The sequence below is a fragment of the Somniosus microcephalus genome, unplaced genomic scaffold, assembly GCF_052327205.1.
Source record: "Somniosus microcephalus isolate GS21.2 unplaced genomic scaffold, FLI_Smic_1.0 unresolved_chr1, whole genome shotgun sequence".
NCBI lineage: Eukaryota > Metazoa > Chordata > Chondrichthyes > Squaliformes > Somniosidae > Somniosus > Somniosus microcephalus.
Window position 1 is genome coordinate 149,638,566 of NW_028225179.1, and position 22,236 is coordinate 149,660,801.

The 22,236-nt window shown below is 46.1% G+C and overlaps 1 protein-coding gene across 2 annotated transcripts in view; it reads left to right on the forward strand.

Annotated features, from left to right (window-relative positions):
• LOC147096239 (zinc-binding protein A33-like) overlaps positions 1-8,221 on the forward strand; it is a 143,399-nt gene extending 135,178 nt beyond the window's left edge. For both annotated transcript variants that reach the window (XM_085975086.1, XM_085975085.1), the window contains one exon: positions 6,771-8,221. In XM_085975086.1, coding sequence (XP_085831212.1) covers positions 6,771-7,321 — 551 coding nt within the window. In that variant the 3' untranslated portion in view covers positions 7,322-8,221. The remainder of the gene's footprint in view (positions 1-6,770) is intronic.
• Positions 8,222-22,236: the final 14,015 nt, after the last annotated feature.

Below are 22,236 nucleotides of genomic sequence, written 5' to 3' on the forward strand. Positions count from 1 at the left end.
ACTGTCTATCTCCGTTTTAAATTTATTTAATGTCGGAGCTTCCACAGCTCTCTGAGGCAGCAAATTCCATAGATTCACCACCCTCCGAGTGAAGAAGTTTCTCCTCTCTCAGTTTTGAAATGGCAGCCCCTTATTCTAAGATTATGCCCGCTAGTTCTAGTCTCACCCATCAGTGGAAACATCCTCCCCGCATCCACCCGATCAAGCCCCCTCACAATCTTATATGTTTTGATAAGATCGCCTCTCATTCTTCTGAATTCCAATGAGTAGAGGCCCAACCTACTCAACCTTTCCTCATAAGTCAACCCCCTCATCTCCGGAATCAACCGAGTGAACCTTCTCTGAACTGCCTCGAGAGCAAGTATATCTTAAATATGGAAACCAAAACTGTACGCAGTATTCCAGGTGTGGCCTCAGCAGTACCCTGTATAACTGAAGCAAGACTTCCCTGCTTTTATACTCCATCCCCCTTGCAATAAAAGCCAAGATGCCATTGGCCTTCCTGATCACCTGCTGTACCTGCATACTAACCTTCTGTGTTTCATGCACCAGGACCCCCAGATCCCTTTGTACTGTAGCACTTTGCAGTTTCTTTCCATTTAGATAATAACTTGTTCTTTGATTTTTTCTGCCCACTCACTTAGCCTGTCTATGTCCTTTTGCAGGTTTTTTATGTCCTCCTCACTCACTGCTTTCCCTCCCATCTTTGTATCGTCGGCAAACTTGGATACGTTGCACTTGGTCCCCTCCTCCAAATCGTTAATATAGATTGTAAAGAGTTGGGGTCCCAGCACTGACCCCTGCGGAACACCACTAGTTACTGATTGCCAACCCGGGAATGAACCATTTATCCCAACTCTCTGTTTTCTGTTAGATAGCCAATCTTCCACCCATGCCAGTATATTACCCCCAAACCCGTGATTTTTTTATCTTGTGCAGTAGTCTTTTGTGTGGCACCTTGTCAAATGCCTTTTGGAAGTCCAAATACACCACATCCACTGGTTCCCCTTTATCCACCCTGTTTGTTACGTCCTCAAAGAATTCGAGCAAATTTGTCAAACATGACTTCCCCTTCATAAAACCATGCTGACTCTGTCCGATTAAATGATGCTTATCCAAATGTCCTGTTACTGCTTCCTTAATAATGGACTCCAACATTTTACCAACCACAGATGTTAGGCTAACTGGTCTATACTTTCCAGCCTTTTGGCTACTGGTCTATACTTTCCAGCCTTTTGGCTACCTCGCTTTTTAAATAAGGGTGTTACATTAGCAGTTTTCAAATCTGCTGGGACCTTTCCTGAATCCAGGGAGTTTTGGAAAATTACCACCAATGCATCCGCAATCACTACCGCCACTTCACTCAAGACCCTAGGATGTAAGCCATCAGGTCCAGGGGATTTATCCGCCTTAAGTCCGATTATCTTACCGAGTACCATCTCCTCAGTGATTTTATTCGTGTTTAGCTCCTCCACCCCCCCATAGCCCCCTGTTTGTCCAGTGTTGGGATATTTTTAGTGTCCTCTACTCTAAAGACTGATACAAAACATTTGTTCAGTGTTTTTTGCCATCTCCATGCTCCCCACCACTAATTTCCTGGTCTCGTCCTCTAAGGGGCCAACATTCACTTTAGCCACCCTTTTTCTTTTTATATAACTGTAGAAACTCTTGCTATCTGTTTTTATATTTTTTGCTAGTTTACTTTCATAATCTATCTTCCCTTTCTTAATTAATCTTTTAGTTATTCTTTGCTGGCTTTTAAATGCTTCCCAATCTTCTATCCTCCCACTGGATTTGGCTACTTTATATGCCCTTGTTTTCAGTCAGATACTATCCTTTATTACTTTACTTAGCCACGGATGGCTGTCTTTTACGCCCCTTTTTCCTCAGTGGAATATATTTTTCTTCAAAGTTGTGAAATATCTCCTTGAATTTACACCACTGCTCCTGTACCGTCTTACACCTTAATCTATTTTCCCAGTCCACTTTAGTCAACTCTGCTCTCATACCGTCATAGTCTCCTTTATTTAAGCTTAGTATGCTGGTTTGAGATCCAAATCTCTCACCCTCCAACTGAATTTGGAATTCAACCATGTTATGGTCACTCATTCCAAGGGGATCCTTTACTAGGACATTTTTTTATTCATCCTGTCTCATTACACGGGACCAGATCTAAGATTTCCTGCCCCCTGGTTGGTTCAGTAACATACTGCTCAAGGAACCCGTCCCTAATGCACTCTATGAACTCTTCCTCAAGGCTGCCCTGCCCAATTTGATTTGTCCAGTCAATATGAAAGTTAAAATCTCCCATGATTATAGCTGTTCCCTTATTACAAGCCCCAACTATTTCCTGATTTATACTCCGACCAATAGAGTTACAACTGTTAGGAGGCCTATAGACTACGCCCACTAGTGACTTTTTCCCCTTATTATTCCTTATCTCCACCCAAACTGTTTCACTATCCTGATCCTTTGACCCAGTATCATTTCTCACTATTGCAGTGATTCCATCCTTTATTAACATAGCCACCCCACCGCCCTTTTCTTCCTGTCTGTCCTTCCTAATTGTCAAATACCCCTGGATGTTTAGTTCCCAGTCATGGTCGCCTCGCAGCCATGTTTCTGTAATGGCCACCAGATCATACCCATGTGTAGTTATTTGTATGTCAACTCGGCTATTTTGTTACGAATGCTGCGTGCATTCAGATAAAGAACTTTTAAATATGTTTTGTGACAATTTATTCCTGCTTTTACCCCCTTTACTACTTTACCTTTATCTTTATTTATTCTGTTCCTTCCTGACATGCTCTGGTTTTTAATTTCCCCACTGCTACTTTGCTCTCTTGCCTTCTCCAATGACTTTTATTTTTCGCTCTCTTGAAACCTCCTCCCCACTAATTAGTTTAAAGCCCTCTCTACAGCCCTAGTTATTCGATTCGCCAGGATTCTAGTCCCAGCACTGGCCAAGTGAAGTCCGTCCCAACGGAACAGCTCTCTCCTGTCCCAGTACTGGTGCCAGTGTCCCAAGAAGCAAAACCCATTTCTCCCACACCAGTCTTTGACCCACACATTTAACTCTCTGATTTTATTTACCCTAGCCAAATTTGCTCGTGGCTCAGGTAGTAATCCAGGGATTATTACCCTTGTGGTTCTGCTTTTTTAATTTGGCCCCTAGCTGCTCATACTCCCTCAGCAGAACCTCTTTCCTTGTCCTATCTATGTCATTGGTGCCAACATGGACCACGACAACTGGATCCTCCCCCTCCCACTCCAAGTTTCTCTCCAGCCCAGAGGAGATGCCCTTAACCCTGGCACCGGGCAGGCAACACAACCTTCGGGACTCTCGCTCTCTGCTGCAAAAACCCTATCTATCCCCCTTATGATACTATCCCCTACCACTACAACATTTCTTTTTACTCCCCCCACTTGAATGGCCCCCCGTTCCACGGTGCTGTGGCCAGGTTGCTCATCCTCCCTGCAGTCCCTACTCCTGTCATCACGGAGTAAGAGCCTCGAATCTGTTGGACAAGAGCAAGGGCTGCGGCTCCTCCAACACTACCTCCTGGATCCCCGTACCTGCCTCACTCATAGTCATACCCTCCTGCCTCTGACCATGGACTACATCTGAATTAGTTAATCTGATTGGTATGACTACTTCCTGGAACAGAGTCCAGGTAACTCACCCCCTCCCTGATGTGTCTCAGTGTTTGAAGCTCGGACTCCAGCTCATCAACACGGAGCCGGAGTTCCTCGAGCAGCCAGCACTTACTGCAAATGTGATCACCATGAGCATCAATGGTGTCCATCAGCTCCCACATATTGCAGCAGTAACGCATCACCTGCTCTCCCATTCTATGTAATAAATTAAATTTATTAATATTATTTTTAAATACCCTCTGCCCTGATTCTAGATGATGAATATCACACCTTAGAAACTATAAACCATAGAGTTTAAGTTTAAAAAGAGAGAAATACTCACCAACCAATCACTTACCTGCTTTCTGGCGACGTCACACTTTGATTTCTTTTTACTTCTCTCCTTCCCTCTGAGTTCCGAGTTCGGAGACTGGTCTCTGGAGCCTTTTATAGCCCCGCTGCCGCAGCTGAAATTCCCGCCGACGCTCTTTATTGTCTTTGGTTACTTGCACCATGGATATGTAAAATAATCAGAAGCCAGGCTGCCTGTCTTACTGAGATTGTATTCTCTGCTGGACCCACCTCCTGCTCCATTGACCCCATTCCCACTAAACTGCTGACCACCCAACTTCTCTTCCTGGTTTCATGCTAGCTCACGTTGTAAATGGTTCCCTCTCCTCACGTCCAATCCAGCTCCTTTTCAAATCCAATGTCACCACACCCTTCCTCAAAATTACCGCCCTCTATCCCTCTGTCCTTGCACTTGATCTCCAACTTTACTTTCTTCTACAAAGTCCTTGACCGTACGATCACTTCTGAAACCCCTGGCCATTTTCCCGCAACTGCTTGTTTGAACCACACTAACCAGATTTTCATCCCTGTCAAAGCCCCAAAGTGGCCCTAATAAAGGTCACAAATGACATGCTCTGTGACAGTGAGTACAGCGCATTTTCCCTCCTCGACCTCCTGGAGCTCTCTGCAAACATTGACCATTCTCCTCCAATGTGTCTCCTCAATTGTCCGACTCAGTGCGACTGCCTTTACTTGGGTCACATTTACCTATTTGATCGTAGCCAGAGTATCTCCAGCAATGGCTTCTCTTCCTGCCCCCGCACGGCACCCCAGGAGATTCTCAAGTATTTATTCTTGGTCTTATTCTCTCACTGATCTACATGTTGCCACTTGTCAACCTCATCCACAGAAACAGGCTCAGTTTCCAGATGTACACCGATGGTACCCAGCTCTACCTCTCCACCACCTCTCTTGACCCCTCCACCGCCACGGTGTTGTCCAACAGATTATCTGGAATCCAGTTATGGAGGAGCCAGCATTTTTCCAGTTAAACACTGAGAAGATTTAAGCCATCATCTCTGGAAATTGTCAACAACTCTACATCCTGGCCACGAACTCCACCCCCTCCTTGGCCACTGTCTCAGGCTGAACCAGACCCTTGCTGTTCTATTCAATCTGGAATTGCACTGCTGATTGTGATCAATCTAAGAGTGTCTGGGACTTTGTCTCCAGTACATGGTGTATCCTGTCTCTCCCATTTCCTCTGCTGAGCTTTTTAATTTAGTTTCCCTCGGTTGTTTTTGGTTCTCTCTTTCTTTCTGCAGCAGTTCCCCTCCTCATTGTTTTCTCTTTACCTTTTTCCTTCTCTTCTCTCTATTCTCCTGCTGTCGGTACTTTCCCCCTCTCCACACATCGACAGTGCTGATTAGTGGTGAGTGGGTCACGCCTCCAGAGAGAGATTGGGGGTAAAATTAGTCTGGGTGGTGACACAAAATGGGCGATAGTAAATCAGTGGCCCATTTTACATTGTGCCCAATATGGCAGACACGGTGGCATAGTGGTTAGCACTGTTGCCTCACAGCACCAGGGACCCAGGTTCGAATCCGGCCTCGGGCGACTGTCTGTGTGGAGTTTGCACATTCTCCCCGTGTTTGCGTGGGTTTCCTCCGGGTGCTCCGGTTTCCTCCCACAGTCCAAAGATGTGCGGGTTAGGTTGATTGGCTATGATAAATTGACCCTTAGTGTTAGGGGGATTAAATATGTGGGGTTACGGGGATAGGGTGGGATATGTGTTGGTGTAGGGGTTACGGGGATCGGGTGGGATATGTGTCGGTGCAGGCTCGATGGGCCGAAATGGCCTCTATCTGCACTGTGGGGTTTCTGTGATTTCTGTGATTAATTCCCATTGAGGTTAATGGAAACGAATATTGGGGGAGCGCGATACGAGCTGCTGATTGACTGTCATCTAAAACAGTCCAAGACCAATTTCACCCACTGTGTCTCCAGGACAAGTTAGAGCTTCTGTCACCGATTCCTTGTTAATTTTCAAAGGCCCTTGATGCACTCTGCAGGCACTGAGAATAGCGGGAGACTGGGGCTGCAGAGTTCCTCACAGTGGCTCAGGATCAGAGCAGGATGGCAGAGGCGAAAGAAAGCTTAAAAAAAACACAACTAACTCCCATCCCCCAACTCCCTCCCCCTCCCGCTCTCTCTCTCCCCTCCCCCCCCCCTTGCTTTCTCCCTCCTATTCTTTCTCCCCTCCGCCTTCCGTTCGCTCCACTCCCCTCCCGTTCTCTCTCTCTGCCCACTCTCTCTCCCCCCTCCTGCTCTCTACCCTCCCCCAACGCTCCCGCTCTCTCTCCCCTCCTCCTCCTCCCCCCCCCCCATCCCGCCTGCCGCTGCCCTCGCTCACTCTCTCTCCCCTCCCACTCTCTGCCCTCCTGCTCTCTTTCCCCTCCCTCCTCCCTCTCCTCTGCTGTCTGCTCTCTCCCTCCCGATAACTTAACCATCACACTCCCACACTCGCCCCCCTTCCCCACTGCCCTCCTCGCTCTCCCTGTCCCGCACTCTCTACCCTCCCTCCCTCCCTCTCTACCCCCTCAAGCTCCCTCCCCCCACCCCCAACCTCGCTCTGTCCCTTCCAGTGGTTCTCGGGTCTTTATCTCCAGGCGCAAAATTGGGGGCAAAATCGACGTAAATCGACCCCTGGGTGTAAACCCTGGAGTGGCAGCAGATTCCATGAATACAACCCAGAGCCTGAGAGGGCACTTTAAAAAGGAAAGTATTTGATTAAATCACAGCGAGAAACGAAATCACTGACTGTTATTTTAACTTTCCCCCAGCTCCAGCCTCTCTGACTCTGGATCCGAACACAGCGAATCCCCGACTCATCCTGTCTCAGGACCGGACCAGTGTGAGAACCGGAGACAAACAGCAGCCGCTCCCTGACACCCCGGAGAGGTTTGATTCCTGTCCCTGTGTCCTGGGATCGGAGGGATTCACATCAGGGAGACACTACTGGGAGGTGGAGGTGGGAGACAAAATTCAGTGGTTTGTGGGAGTGGCCCAAGAGTCTGCCGAGAGGATCGGGATTTTGGACCTGGAACCTGATAACGAATACTGGACTGTGGGGCTGGAACCTGGAAGTGACTATGTTGCCTTCACCTCCCCCTCATGGACCCCCCTCACCCCGAGTGTGGATCCCCAGAAGATCGGGGTGTACCTGGACTATGAGGACGGACAGGTGTCATTTTACAATGCGGACAACATGTCCCATCTCCACACTTTCATCGACACTTTCACTGAGAGAATCTTTCCCATCTTCGATCCGGGATGGAATGACAGCGGGAAAAACTCCGCCCCGCTGACAATCTGTGGGGTTAAAGGTCACTAACAGGTCCATTAAAAATTATAGCCAGGCTTTTCAGGAGTGAAATTAGGAAACACTTCTACACACAAAGGGTGGTAGAAGGTTGGAACTCTTTTCCACAAACCGCAATTGCTGCCGGGTCAATTAATTTTAATCCTGAAATTAATAGATTTTTGTTAACCAAAGATATTAAGCGATATGGGCCAAAGGCGGGTGTCTGGAGTTAGGTCACAGATCAGCCATGATCTCATTGAATGGTGGAACAGGCTCGAGGGGCTGAATGGCCTCTTCCTGTTCCTATCCTGAACTAATGGGGCTGATTTTAAGAGCCCCCGCCTGGTGTAACCAGAGTGAGTGTCGCCTGGAAATGGCACTAAAGTTTACACTGGAGCTTCAGCCATCGCCATCTTGGGTAGGGTCCTGAGATGGGCAGCGGGAACGTCCGCCTGTTTCAGGGGGAAACAACGTCATTTACAAACCGGGGTCCCGTGAAGTACAGAGGACCCGGATTGTAATTTTCAGATACAAATGGGCGGAGTGTGGGCACGTTGAGCGACCAAACCAGCTGCTCTTCAAACACCCGCTGGAGGCCGCTCGGAAATCAGACAAAGTTTCTTTTCATTTTTTTTAACATCGCTCTCTCTCGATCTTAAAAGCTACAGATTGAAAAAAACATATTTCTGACATCATTTAACCATTACCTTCTGATTTACTTCATTTTGTTCACAAATATTTTCAGCCTTCCTCGTGTTCCGCCCCTTCAATTCAATTCAATTTTATTTGTCATATATGCAGCAGACGTGTGTACTGCACAATGAAATGTAGATTTTTACGAGTCCTCCCAACATTGGAATAAATATGGCATAACGATGATAAAAATACTAATAGAAATACAGTAGTAATAAATAAAACAACAGTAATAAATTAATCGTTCATGAGTCTTATGGCCTGGGGATAGAAGCTGTTTCGAAACCTGTTGGTACGAGACCGTATGCTTCGGTATCTCTTACCGAACGGGAGCAGGGCGAAGAGGTTGTGGCTGGGGTGACTCGCGTCATTAATGATTCTCAGGGCCTTCCCCCGGCACACCTCGGGGTAGATATCCTGCACAGCAGGTAGTTTCATTCCTATAGTGTGTTGTGCAGCTTTCACTACCATCTGTAGAGCCTTGCGGTCTGTGGCGGTGCAGTTGCCATACCAGGTAGTGATGCAGCCGGACAGGATACTCTCGATGGTGCACCGGTAGAAGTTGGTGAGAATCTGGGGGGCCATTCCAAATTTCTTCAGTCTCCTGAGGAAGAACAGGCATTGGCATGCCGCCTTGGTTACAACGTCGATGTGATGGGACCACGTTAAGTCCTCCGTAATGAATACACCCAGGAATTTGAAGCTGCTGACCCTCTCCACCTCGGCCCCTTCGATGTAGATTGGGGTGTGTCCCGCTTCCTGTAATCCACGATCATCTCCTTTGTTTTGCTGATGTTGAGGGAGAGGTTGTTGTACTTGCACCATTCTCCTAGGACTCTTACCTCCTCCCTGTAGCCTGTCTCGTCGCCATCTGTGATCAGGCCTACAACGGTAGTGTCATCGGCAAACTTGATGATGGAGTTGTGCGTGGCCACGCAATCGTGAGTAAACAGGGAGTACAGAAGGGGGCTGAGCACACAACCCTGGGGAGCTCCCGTGTTCAGGATCAGTGTGGAGGAGGTGTTTCTGCCTATTTTCACCACCTGGGGTCTGCCTGTCGGGAAGTCCAGGATCCAGTTGCATAGGGAGGTGTTAAGTCCTAGCTCACTGAGCTTGTTGACAAGCTTGGAGGGGATAATGGTATTGAATGCTGAACTATAATCAATGAACAACATTCTCACATAGGTGTTCCTCTTATCCAGGTGTGATAAGGCAGTGTGCAGTACAGTGGCAATGGCATCATCCCTAGATCTGTTTGGACGGTAGGCAAATTGGAGTGGGTCCAGTGTGTCAGATATTAATGAGTTGATGTGGGTTTTGACCAGCCTCTCAAAGCACTTCACGATGACAGAAGTGAGTGCTATGGGGCAGTAGTCGTTTAAACAGGTTACTTTTTTGGGGGGGATTGGAATAACCGATGTCATCTTGAAGCGGGTGGGGACTACAGACTGGTACAGTGAACGGTTGAATATATCCGTAAACACAGCTGCCAGCTGGTCAGCGCATGCTCTAAGGACACGCCCAGGGATTCCATCTGGACCGGGTGCTTTGTGGGTGTTCCCTCTCTTAAAAGTCTTGCTCACGTCAGCCACGGAGATTGAGAAGACCCGGTCGTCCTGAGCCGCTGGGCCCTTGTAACAGGCCAGTTGTTGTTGGCCTCAAACCGGGCGTATAAAGTGTTAAGCTCGTCCGGGAGAGAGGCATTGCTGGGCATGACACAGTTGGGTTTCCCTTTGTAGTCTGTAATAGATTGTAAAACAGCAGCCATACAGATCGGTTAAACAGTAGAATATTTTTTTTTTTAAACTACTAAATTACTAAAACTAGAGTGCTAAATACTAAACAGAATACTAAAAACTAACAGTACGATATATTAAAATACAATATTAAATACAACATTAAAATACCAGTTGGGGAGGAGCTCGTAAAACAGCAGCCATACAGGTCGGCGCTGATGTCAAGTACGTTTCTTATTCTTTTTTCATAGAAGTGCAAACATTCCATGTTGAAAGTTTCTTCTGGATTTTTTTTATTCGTTCCTGGGATGTGGGGGTTGCTGGCGAGGCCAGCATTTACTGCCCATTCCTCATTGCCCTGAAGAAGGTGTTGCTGAGCCGCTGCCTTCAAACGCTGCAGTCCGTGTGGTGAAGGTTCTCCCACAGTGTTGGTAGGGAGGGAGTTCCAGGATTTTGACCCAGCGACAATGAAGGAACGGCCGATATATTTCCAAGTCAGGATGGTGTGTAACTTGGAGATGCTGGTGTTCCCATGCGCCTGCTGCCCTTCTCCTTCTAGGCAGTAGAGATCACTAGTTTGGGAGGTGCTGGTGAAGAGGCCTTGGCGAGTTTCTGCAGTGCAACTTGTACATAAGAACATAAGTAGTAAGAGCAGGAGTTGGCCATACGGCCCCTCGAGCCTGCTCCTCCATTCAATAACATCATGGCTGATCATCGACCTCAACTCCACTTTCCCACCCATCTCCATATCCCTAGAGTCCAAAAATCTATCTATCTCAGCCTTGAATATGGGGCAGAGAATTCCAAAGATTCACAAACCTCTGAGTAAATAAATACCTCCTCATCAGTCTTAAATGGCCTACCCCTTATCCTGAGACTATGCCCCTAGTTCTAAACACTCCAGCCAGGGGAAACAACCTCTCAGCATCTGCAATAGTGAGAACTGATATTGGGTCAAAGGATCAGGATAGTGAAACAGTTTGGGTGGAGATAAGGAATAATAAGGGGAAAAAGTCACTAGTGGGCGTAGTCTATAGGTCTCCTAACAGTTGCAACTCTATTGGTCGGAGTATAAATCAGGAAATAGTTGGGGCTTGTAATAAGGGAACAGCTATAATCATGGGAGATTTTAACTTTCATATTGACTGGACAAATCAAATTGGGCAGGGCAGCCTTGAGGAAGAGTTCATAGAGTGCATTAGGGACGGGTTCCTTGAGCAGTATGTTACTGAACCAACCAGGGGGCAGGTAATCTTGGATCTGGTCCTGTGTAATGAGACAGGATTAATAAAAAAATGTCCTAGTAGAGGATCCCCTTGGAATGAGTGACCATAACATGGTTGAATTCCAAATTCAGTTGGAGGGTGAGAGAGTTGGATCTCAAACCAGCGTACTAAGCTTAAATAAAGGAGACTATGAAGGGATGAGAGTAGAATTGACTAAAGTGGACTGGGAAAATAGATTAAGGTGTAAGACGGTACAGGAGCAGTGGTGTACATTCAAGGAGATATTTCACAACTTTGAAGAAAAATATATTCCACTGAGGAAAAAGGGGCGTGAAAGAAAAGACAGCCATCCATGGCTAAGTAAAGTAATAAAGGATAGTATCCGACTGAAAACAGGGGCATATAAAGTAGCCAAATCTAGTGGGAGGATAGAAGCTCGGGAAGCATTTAAAAGCCAGCAAAGAATAACTAAAAGATTAATTAAGAAAGGGAAGATAGATTATGAAAGTAAACTAGCAAAAAATATAAAAACAGATAGCAAGAGTTTCTACAGTTATATAAAAAGAAAAAGGGTGGCTAAAGTGAATGTTGGTCCCTTAGAGGATGAGACCGGGAAATTAGTAGTGGGGAACATGGAGATGGCAAAAACGCTGAACAAATATTTTGTATCAGTCTTTAGAGTAGAGGACACTAAAAATATCCCAACACTGGACAAACAGGGGGCTATGGGGGGGGAGGAGCTAAACATGAATAAAATCACTAAGGAGATGGTACTCGGTAAGATAATGGGACTTAAGGCAGATAAATCCCCTCGACCTGATAGCTTACATCCTAGGGTCTTGAGTGAAGTAGCGGTAGGGATTGCGGATGCATTGGTGGTAATTTTCCAAAACTCCCTGGATTCAGGAAAGGTCCCAGCAGATTGGAAAACTGCTAATGTAACGCCCTTATTTAAAAAGGGAGATAGACAAAAGGCTGGAAAGTATAGACCAGTTAGCCTAACATCTGTGGTTGGTAAAATGTTGGAGTCCATTATTAAGGAAACAGTAACAGGACATTTGGATAAGCATAATTTAATCGGACAGAGTCAGCATAGTTTTATGAGGGGGAAGTCATGTTTGACAAATTTGCTCGAATTCTTTGAGGACGTAACAAACAGGGTGGATAAAGGGGAACCAGTGGATGTGGTGTATTTGGACTTCCAAAAGGCATTTGACAAGGTGCCACACAAAAGATTACTGCACAAGATAAAAAATCACGGGATTGGGGGTAATATACTGGCATGGGTGGAAGATTGGCTATCTAACAGAAAAGAGAGTTGGGATAAATGGTTCATTCCTGGGTTGGCAATCAGTAACTAGTGGTGTTCCGCAGGGGTCAGTGTTGGGACCCCAACTCTTTACAATCGATATTAACGATTTGGAGGAGGGGACCAGGTGCAACATATCCAAGTTTGCTGACGATACAAAGATGGGAGGGAAAGCAGTGAGTGAGGAGGAGATAAAAAAAACATGCAAAAGGACATAGACAGGCTAAGTGAGTGGGCAGAGATTTGGCAGATGGAATATAATGTTGGAAAGTGTAAGGTTATGCACTTTGGCAGAAAAAATCAAAGAGCAAGTTATTATCTAAATGGAGAGAAACTGCAAAGTGCTACAGTACAAAGGGATCTGGAGGTCCTGGTGCATGAAGCACAGAAGGTTAGTATGCAGGTACAGCAGGTGATCAGGAAGGCCAATGGAATCTTGGCTTTTATTGCAAGGGGGATGGAGTATAAAAGCAGGGAAGTCTTGCTTCAGTTATACAGGGAACTGGTGAGGCCACACCTGGAATACTGCGTACAGTTTTGGTTTCCATATTTAAGAAAAGATATACTTGCTCTCGAGGCAGTTCAGAGAAGGTTCACTCGGTTGATTCCGGAGATGAGGGGGTTGACTTATGAGGAAAGGTTGAGTAGGTTGGGCCTCATTGGAATTCAGAAGAATGAGAGGCGATCTTATCGAAACATATAAGATTGTGAGGGGGCTTGATCGGGTGGATGCGGGGAGGATGTTTCCACTGATGGGTGAGACTAGAACTAGGGGGCATAATCTTAGAATAAGGGGCTGCCCTTTCAAAACTAAGATGAGGAGAAACTTCTTCACTCAGGGTAGTAAATCTATGGAATTTGCTACCTCAGAGAGCTGTGGAAGCTGCGACATTAAATAAATTTAAAACGGAGATAGACAGTTTCCTAGCTGATAAGGGAATTAGGGGTTACGGGGAGCGGGCAGGGAAGTGGAGGTGAGTCTCGGTTCGGATCAGCCATGATCCTATTGAATGGCGGAGCAGGCCCGAGGGGCCGTATGGCCTACTCCTGCTCCTACTTCTTATGTTCTTATGTTACCCTGTTAATCCCTTCCAGAATCTCTTAGGTTTCAATGATAGCATCTCTCATTCTTCTAAACTCGAGAGAGTATAGGCCCATTCTACACAATCTCTCATCATAGGACAGCCCTCTCATCTCGGGAATCAATCTAGTGAACCTTCGTTGCACCGCCTCCAAGGCAAGTATATCCTTCCTTAGATAAGGAGACCAGAACTGTGCACAGTGCTCCAGGTGTGGTCTCACCAAGGCCCTGTACAATTGTAGCAAGACTTCCTTACTCTTATGCTCCAACCCCCTTGCAATAAAGGCCAACATGCCATTTTCCTTCCTTATTGCTTGCTGTACCTGCATGCTAGCTTTCTGTGTTTCTTGCACGATGACACCCAAATCTCTCTGAACGCCAACATTTGAAAGTTTCTCACCATTTCAGAAATCTTCTGTTGTTATTCACTTTGGTAGGAAGAATAGTCTCACATTTCCATACATTATACTCCATCTGCCACCTTACTGCCCACTCACTTAGTCTATCTATATCCCTTTGCAGGCTCTTTGTGTTCTCCTCACAGCTTACTGTCCCACCTAGCTTTGTATCATCAGCAAACTTGGATACATTACACTCAGTTCCTTCATCTAGGTCATTAATATAGATTGTAAATAGCTGAGGCTCCAACATTGATCCCTGCGGCACCCCACTAGTTACAGCCGGCCAACCTGAGAAAGATCCGTTTATCCCTACTCTGTTTTCTGTCCATTAACCAATTCTCTATCAACGCTACTAAATTACCCCCAACCCCATGAGCCCTAATCTTGTGCAATAACCTTTTATGTGGCACTTTATCAAATGCCTTTTGGAAATCCAAATATACTATATCCACTAGTTCCCCTTTATCTAACCTGCTAGTTACATCCTCAAAAAAACTCTTAATAAATTTGTCAAACATGATTTTCCTTTTAGACTCTGTCTAATCATGTTATGATTTTCTAAGTGACTTGATACCACTTCCTTAACAATGGATTCCAGCATTTTCCCGATGACTGATGTCAGGCTAACTGGCCTGTTGTTCCCTGTTTTTTCTCTCCGTCCTTTCTTGAATAGCGGTGCTACATTTGTGACCTTCCAATCCGCTGGGTCCTCTCCAGAATCTAAGGAATTTTGCAAGATCAAAACCAACGCATCCACTATCTCTTCAGCCACCTCTTTTAGAACCCTAGGATGTAGGCCATCAGGTCCAGGGGATTTGTTGGCTTTTAGTCCCATAAGTTTCCCTAGTACTTTTTCTCTATTTATATTAATTACGTTAAGTTCCTCACCCTCATTAGACCCTTGGTTCCCCACCATTTATGGTGTGCTTTGTGTCTTCTACTGTGAAGCCAGATACAAAATATTTGTTTAACGTTTCTGTCTATTCCTTATTCCCCATAATAATTTCTCCTGTCTCAGCCTCTAAGCGACCAACGTTAACTTTTGCTACTTTTTTCCATTTAGCTACTTGTAGAAACTCTTACAATCTGCTTTTATATTTCTTGCTAGTTTTCTCTCATTCTATTTTTTCCCTTATCAATTTTTTGGTCAACCTTTGCTGGTTTCTGAATCCCAATCCTCAGGCTTACTATTATTTTTGCAACATGAGAAGCTTCTTCTTTCAATCTAATGCTATCCTTAACTTCTTTAGTTAGCCACGGTTGGATCACTTTTCCCATGGAGTTTTTGTGCCCTTGTTATTCCTTATCTTCACCCATACTGATTCTACTTCCTGATCTTCCGAGCCGAGATCCTTTCTCGCTACTATCCTTCTGTCATCCTTTATCAGGGCTACTCCCCCTCCTTTTCCATTCTGCCTGTCTTTTCGAAACGTCAAGTACCCTGGAATATTTAGTTCCCAACCTTGGCCACCTTGCAACCATGTCTCTGTAATGGCTATTAGATCAAACCCATTTATCTCTATTGTGACACTAGCTCATCTATCTTGTTATGAATGCTTCGTGCATTCAGATAAAGAGTGTTTAATTTTTTTTTACCATTATTTCCTGCTTTGACCTTATTCTCTGCTGCACTGCTACCATTAAACTCTCTGAACCTTCCTGTCACTGTTATTTTTTTTACCCAAATCGCTACACTGCTCTATGGTCTTGACCTTTCTCTTTAGATTTCTAAATTTCCCTTGACCCCTCCCCCCCTTTTTTTTTAGTTTAAAGCCCTATCTGCAGCTCTAGTTATTCAATTCGCCAGAACGTTGGTCCCAGCCCGATTTAAGTGGAGTCCGTCCCGATGGAACAGCTCCTTCTTTCCCCAGTGCTGGTGCCAGTGCCCCATGAATTGAAACTCCTTTTTCCCACATCACTCTTTGAGCTACGCATTTAACTCTCTGATCTGTGTGACCCTATGCCAATTTGAGCGTGGCTCAGTTAGCAATCCAGAGATAATTACCCTTGTGGTTCTGCTTATTAATTTAGACCCTAGCTCCTCAAACTCCCTCAGCAGAACCTCATTCTTAGTTCTACCTATGTCGTTGGTTCCTACATGGACCACGACAACTGGATCCTCCCACTCCAAGTTCTTCTACAGCCGCAAGGGGATATCCTTAACCCTGGCACCAGGCAGGCAACACAGCCTTCGGGACTCTTTCACGGCTGCAGAGAACAGTATCTATCCCCCTGACTATACTGTCCCCTACTACTACCACATTCCTTCCTTCTCCCCTCTCTTGGATGGCCCCACTGTACCACAGTGCCGTGGTCAGTTTCCCCATCCTCCCTGCAGTCCTTTTCCTCATCCATACAGGTAGAAAGTACCTCGTACCTGTTGGACAAGGTCCAGGGCTGAGGCTCCCCCACCACTACCACCTGGGTCCCCATACCTTCTTGACTCACAGTCACACCCTCTTGACCCTGACCACTGACGAATCTAAAGTACTACTTAACCTAAAGGGTGTGACTCCCTCCTGGAACAAAGTGTCCAGGTAACTCTCCCCCTCCCTGATGCATCGCAATGTCTGCAGCTCGTACTCCAACTCAACAATTCTGAGCCGAAGTTCCTCGAGTTGCAGACACTGACTGCAGATGTGGTTGCTCGGGATCGCGAAACTCTCCACAAACTCCCACATGCTGCAGTTACGACACACCACCTGCCCTGCCGTCTCTAACCTTGTTTTATTTATTAATTAGTAGATGGTACACACTGCGGTCACGGTGTGCCGGTGGTGGAGGGAGTAAATGTTTAAGGTGGTGGGTGGGGTGCCAATCAAGCGGGCTGCTTTGTGCTGGATGGTGTCGAGCTTCTTGTGTGTTGTTGGAGCTGCACTCATCCAGGCAAGTGGAGAGTATTCCATCACACTCCTGACTTGTGCCTTGTAGGTGGTGGAAAGACTTTGGGGAGTCAGGAGGTAATCAAAAGTGATTTGACCAAATCAGTTGTGAATATCCTTGTACATTATTTTTTCAGTTTTAAGCCTCGAAACAACCCATTGTGACAGGTTAATGATTTAAATCAGTGTTTACTAATGAAATAAATAAATTGGTCGATTGCTTTTAAAAAAAAAAAAAAGTTGTGATTATTATTTGATTGTTGCATTTTATAAAATTCATGAATCAGACATTACATACTTCCATTTCATTTATTTACTTATTTGAAGTCAGTATGAATAATATTTACATTCTTGTACTCGTCGGGTATTCTTAAGGTGTGCACACTTATTGAGGATTTTACGGGTTAAGTAAGAAAACAGGAAAGGCCCTCCGTACCAGGGTTGAGAATGTCCATTACAGGTCTCCACACTCTATACTGGGTGGGTCCTTTAAATGCTCCCAGAGACAGGCTGCCTTCCGCTATGTTTCGCTGATAGTCGTCTTCACTAATAATGTAAATATGAAATATTTAACAGCAGAAAATAAAGCAAGCTCTTCAATATCCTACTTTATAATATTCAGTTATTTTTGGAGAGCGTGTCGTACCTCTGCTCCTCGGGCGTACTCTCCTGAAATAGACAAACACAAATGTTAACACACAGCAAACCGCTGGCAGAGCTCAAACGGACTAAGCAAGGCTCGACTTTGCAGCATGAAAGAGCTCGAGAGTCAATAGTAAAGTGTAGAGCAACTCGCCGATCTCAGCAGCCAAAAACCTGAAGGAAACGCTTTGGGCCTTTGAGAGGAGTGGACGAGAACTAATGGAAGGAAACGATTGTAAAGATAATTAGCAAAGGTGAGTGGATAGTATTGGACTAATTGAGTGAAAGTTTAGTGAAGTGGATGGGCTGGTACTCAATATTAAGGGCGAGTCACTGAGGAGCTGTGACAGAGATTTTTGCAAACAGGTACAGGGTCAGCAAGAAACAGAAATAAGTGCTGCAGGAAACCGAGTACATAAGATAATAGAGGATGCACTGATAACAGGAAGAATGCTTTTAAAGACTGAGAAAGACAACAATGTGCAGATACAGGAACATAGGAGGAGGAGTTGGCCATTCAGCCCCTCGAGCCTGTTCCACCATTCAATTAGATCAAGCACTAACTCCTAATGCAGAAGACCAAGTCATGGAGGAAGAAGTAGTTCAGAAGCCAGAGAACACGGTTAGGACAAAGATGCAGTTGGTGAGGTGCAGGGAGATTCTGGCTGTAGGGAGGTGGGTAGTGATGGGTGTGGTAATGATGAGTTGGTTACCCAGAGATAGGTCTGTGCACATTGAAGATAAATGACAAAAGGTACTGGAGGAGCAGAAATCATGTAAGGGCTCTGAAACCTCCCATGTAAGGATGGCCTAGAAAATCAAGGCAATTTCCTTTGTTATACTTCCTGTTGATGGTGGAAAAAAATGTTTGCAAAGAAAATTGCGAATATGAATACCTGTGTCAATCCGCTGCAAAAATAATACTGGGGCTTTGAAAAGTAAATTGCGTTCTCCTTGTGATAACAAAGGGAGCGAGATGGCCAAATAAAAACAATGGAACTGGTCAGGAACGTTGAAGTAGCTGCAAGAAGCATTTCCATTGGATAGAAGGGAGAAGGCCAGGAGGAAATGTGATCCCACATGACATTGATTAAAGAGTGGAATCTAGACAGCAGGTGGGTGATATACAAGAACCAGGTAACATTAACAAGGGTAAACTAGGGGCCAAAAGATGGGAACATCTACAGTAAGCTGTATAGGCGTGAATGCTGCATGCATTAGGACTTGGCAATTCTGAAACGAGGCTGCTGTAGCACTCGGGAACTACAGTGTTGTGGGAATATTATAAACATGGCTGACTGCAGAGGAAGGTGCACAGGAACAGGAGGAGGCCATTCAGCCGGCATCTTAGTCTTCTATTGAAAAACGTCATGGCGGGAGTTTGGTTTGTAACCACGTGTTGCATTCCTGTATGCAAACAAGAAGTTATCTACCTTATGCTGTAGATTAATGTCTTCATTACCCATAGCCTTTATGGCCTTCTTGAAGGTCTGGACAAACCTTTCAGCCAATCCATTGGTGGCGGGATGGTATGGGGCGGACGTGTAGTGCTTAACCCCATTGTTTTTTAAGAACTTCCTGAATTCTTCGGACACAAATTGTGGTCCATTATCAGAACAGATCTGTTCAGGCAGCCCATTCCTGGCAAATATGGTCCTTAATACTGTGATGGTTTTTTCCGTGGTGGTGGAGGACATCTTTATTACCTCCGGCCACTTGGAGTGTGCATCAACCGCGATTAAGAACATTGAGTCCATAAATGGACCAGCAAAGTCGATGTGTACCCTTTGCCATGGAGATGAGGGCCACTCCCATGGATGTCGAGGGGCTTGTGGTGGGGCGTTTTGGACCTTCTGGCATCCTAGACAGCCCTTGGTCATTTCTTCGATGTCTCCATCGATACCTGGCCACCACACAAACGCTCTGGCTAGGTTCTTCATTTTCACTCCACCCAGATGCCCCTCGTGAAGCTCCTTTAGCACTTTATCCTGGAGCTTGGGTGGAATCACCACTCTGGATCCACACATCAAGGTTCCTCGGCACACTGACAGCTGTTCTCTTCTTTGCGAGAATGCTGGCAACAGTGGTTCGCCATGTGCTGGCCATCCCTTCACCGTTAAATCGTAGACTCGTGAGAGAGTCGGGTCATTTCTTGTTTCCTTTTCAATGGTAGAATTTGTTACTGGTAGACATTCCACTATGGTTGAGTGGAACATTTCCACTGGGTCCACTGTAGATGCCTCTTCTACCGTTGGCAACGGTAGACGCGATAAACCGTCAGCATTTCCATGCTGGTTTGATCCTTTGTATTCTATGTCATATTGGTGTGCCCCTAGGAAAAGGGACCACCTCTGTAGCCTTTGCGCTGTCATAATGGGAATGCCCTTTTTAGGGTTGAATATGGAGACGAGGGGTTGATGGTCAGTCAACAAGGTAAATTTTTGTCCGTGTAGGTAATGGTTGAATTTCTTCACTCCCCATACCAGGCTGCTTCCCTGTCGATCTGGGCATAGTTACGCTCAGCTGAGTTCAATGAACGTGACGCAAAAGCTATCGGCCATTCCGAGCCATCAGGGAATCTATGCAATAATACCACTCCTATGCCGTAAGGGGATGCATCGCACGCCAGTCTGATTGGCAGTGATGGGTTGTAATGAGCCAAAACTTCCTTGGACGTGATCAAGCCTTTACATTTATGGAAGGCACGTTTACAGTCTTCGCTCCATTTCCAAATTACTCCCGTTTGTAGCAGTTCGTTAAGAGGGTGCAGAACAGTTGACAAGTTCGGTAAAAATTTATGATAGTAATTTATCAATCCCAGGAATGACCTTAATTGTGAGACGTTTTCAGGCGCTGGGGCTTTTATGACCGCTTCAATTTTTTCAGGTGACTTATGCAACCCTTCTTCGTTAATTATGTGGCCACAATATGATATTTGTTTCTGGAAAAATTCGCACTTGGGGCGATTTGCTCGTAGGCCCCGTTCTCTCAGCCTAGTGAGCACCTGTCCAAATTGGCACAGTGCTCGTTGTCGTTTTCTCCTGTTACAAGGATGTCGTCTAGGTAGCATAGAGTCCCCGGAATCCCTTGCAGGACTTGCTCCATAGCTCTTTGCCAGATAGCTGGAGCTGATGCTACTCCGAAAACCAGTCGATTGTACTGGTACAGGCCTTTGTGTGTGTTTATCGTGAGATACTTTTTAGAGGCCTCCTCAACCTCCATCTGTAGATATGCCTGTGCCAAGTCAATTTTGGTGAAACGTTTCCCTCCGGATAGTGAGGCGAAAATATCTTCTATCCTCGGAAGAGGATACTGTACCGTGTGAAGGACCGGGTTTACAGTCACCTTGAAGTCCCCACAGATGCGAATTTTTCTCTGTTCTTCAGATTTATCATTATTCAACGTTTTCTTCATGACCGGGATGATGGGTGTTGCCCACTCGCTCCAATCTATCTTGGATAACACGCCCGCCTTTTCCAAATTCTCCAGCTCTGCCTCGACTGCTGGACGAATTGCGTATGGCACCGGCCTTGCCTTAAAAAACTTGGGAATTGCCGCATCTTCCACTTTTATTGAGGCGGTGACGCCTTTCAAGGTTCCTAGTTCCTGTTGCAACACTTCTTTGGCATTGGCCAAGATGTCTTTTAATCGTTCAGGTATGACGTCATCATCCTTTTTTTTTCTTACTGGTCACCGTCAGTGCCTGAATGCAGTGCCAGTCTAAACGTATCTTCCTGATCCATTCACGTCCCAACAGCAGTGGACCACCATCTTGCAGAACGTATAAATACAACTTCTGTATTTCCTTGCCGTTGTATACAACAGGCACCCTTATTTTCCCTCTGGGGTCTACTTTCTGCCCCGTATATGTTTTCAAGATAATGGATGTGTCTTTCAAAGGTATATGCGGAAATAGCCGCTCGTAATCCCGTCGACTTGTGACGGTCAGACCTGATCCTGTATCTAGCTCCATTTTAACTGGGGACCCCGCTATCGTGAGGGTGTGGTAAACCACTGTTTGTTGTTGTTGTTGCACACTGTTGTGCCTATGCATGCCTCAGCTGACTCCGCCCCTGGCTCCACCCACATGCCCGGGTATAAAGGTGACTGCTCTGCAGCCCCCTGCCCTTTTGGATACCAGGCAACCACGAGAGGCATGCTCTGTTCTTTGCTAATAAAAGCCTATTAATTAACTCTCTGTCTTTTATGAGGAATTGATAGCGCATCAATTTTATTAGCAAAACAAAATGTCGGCTACAAATGCTGAACCGACGGTGCCAAACGCTGAGCAGCAGGCGCTGCTGCGAGCCCTCAGACCAACATGCCTGGACCTAGACCCCCAAGAGGCGGGTTCGGCTACCAAATTCGCACAATGGCTGCATTGCTTAGAGGCTTACCTGGAAGCCTCAACTGTGACCCTAGACGAAAACAAGCTGAAAATCCTGGCCTCAAAGGTGAGCCACCAAGTTTATACACTAATCCAGGACGCGACGACCTACGCGGCGGCTATCGATCTGCTTAAAGGGCAATACGCACGCCCGGTAAATACGGTCTATGCCAGGCACCTCTTAAGATCCCGCAGACAGCTGCCCGGGGAATCGGTGGAGGCTTTCCTACGGGCACTACGGATACTCGGCCAAGGCTGCGATTGCAAAGAAGTATCAGCCGCAGCACACACGGAGGGACTGATCCGAGATGCTTTCGTTGTGGGTCTAAGGTCCGACTACTCCCGGCAGAGACTGTTGGAGAAGGGAGAAATAGACCTGAAAAAGGCAGTATCCCTCGCGCTCTCGCTCGACGCGGCCCACAGGAATATGGACGCTTTCTCCCCTAACCGCTCCGCACCGTGGACGCCGCAACCTTGGGTCATGGGACCGCCACCTCCAACTGCTGCAGCGATGTCCAAGGCACAGAAATTTTATTTTTGTGGCCAGGCAAAACACCCCAGAGCACGCTGCCCGGCGAAAAACGCTAC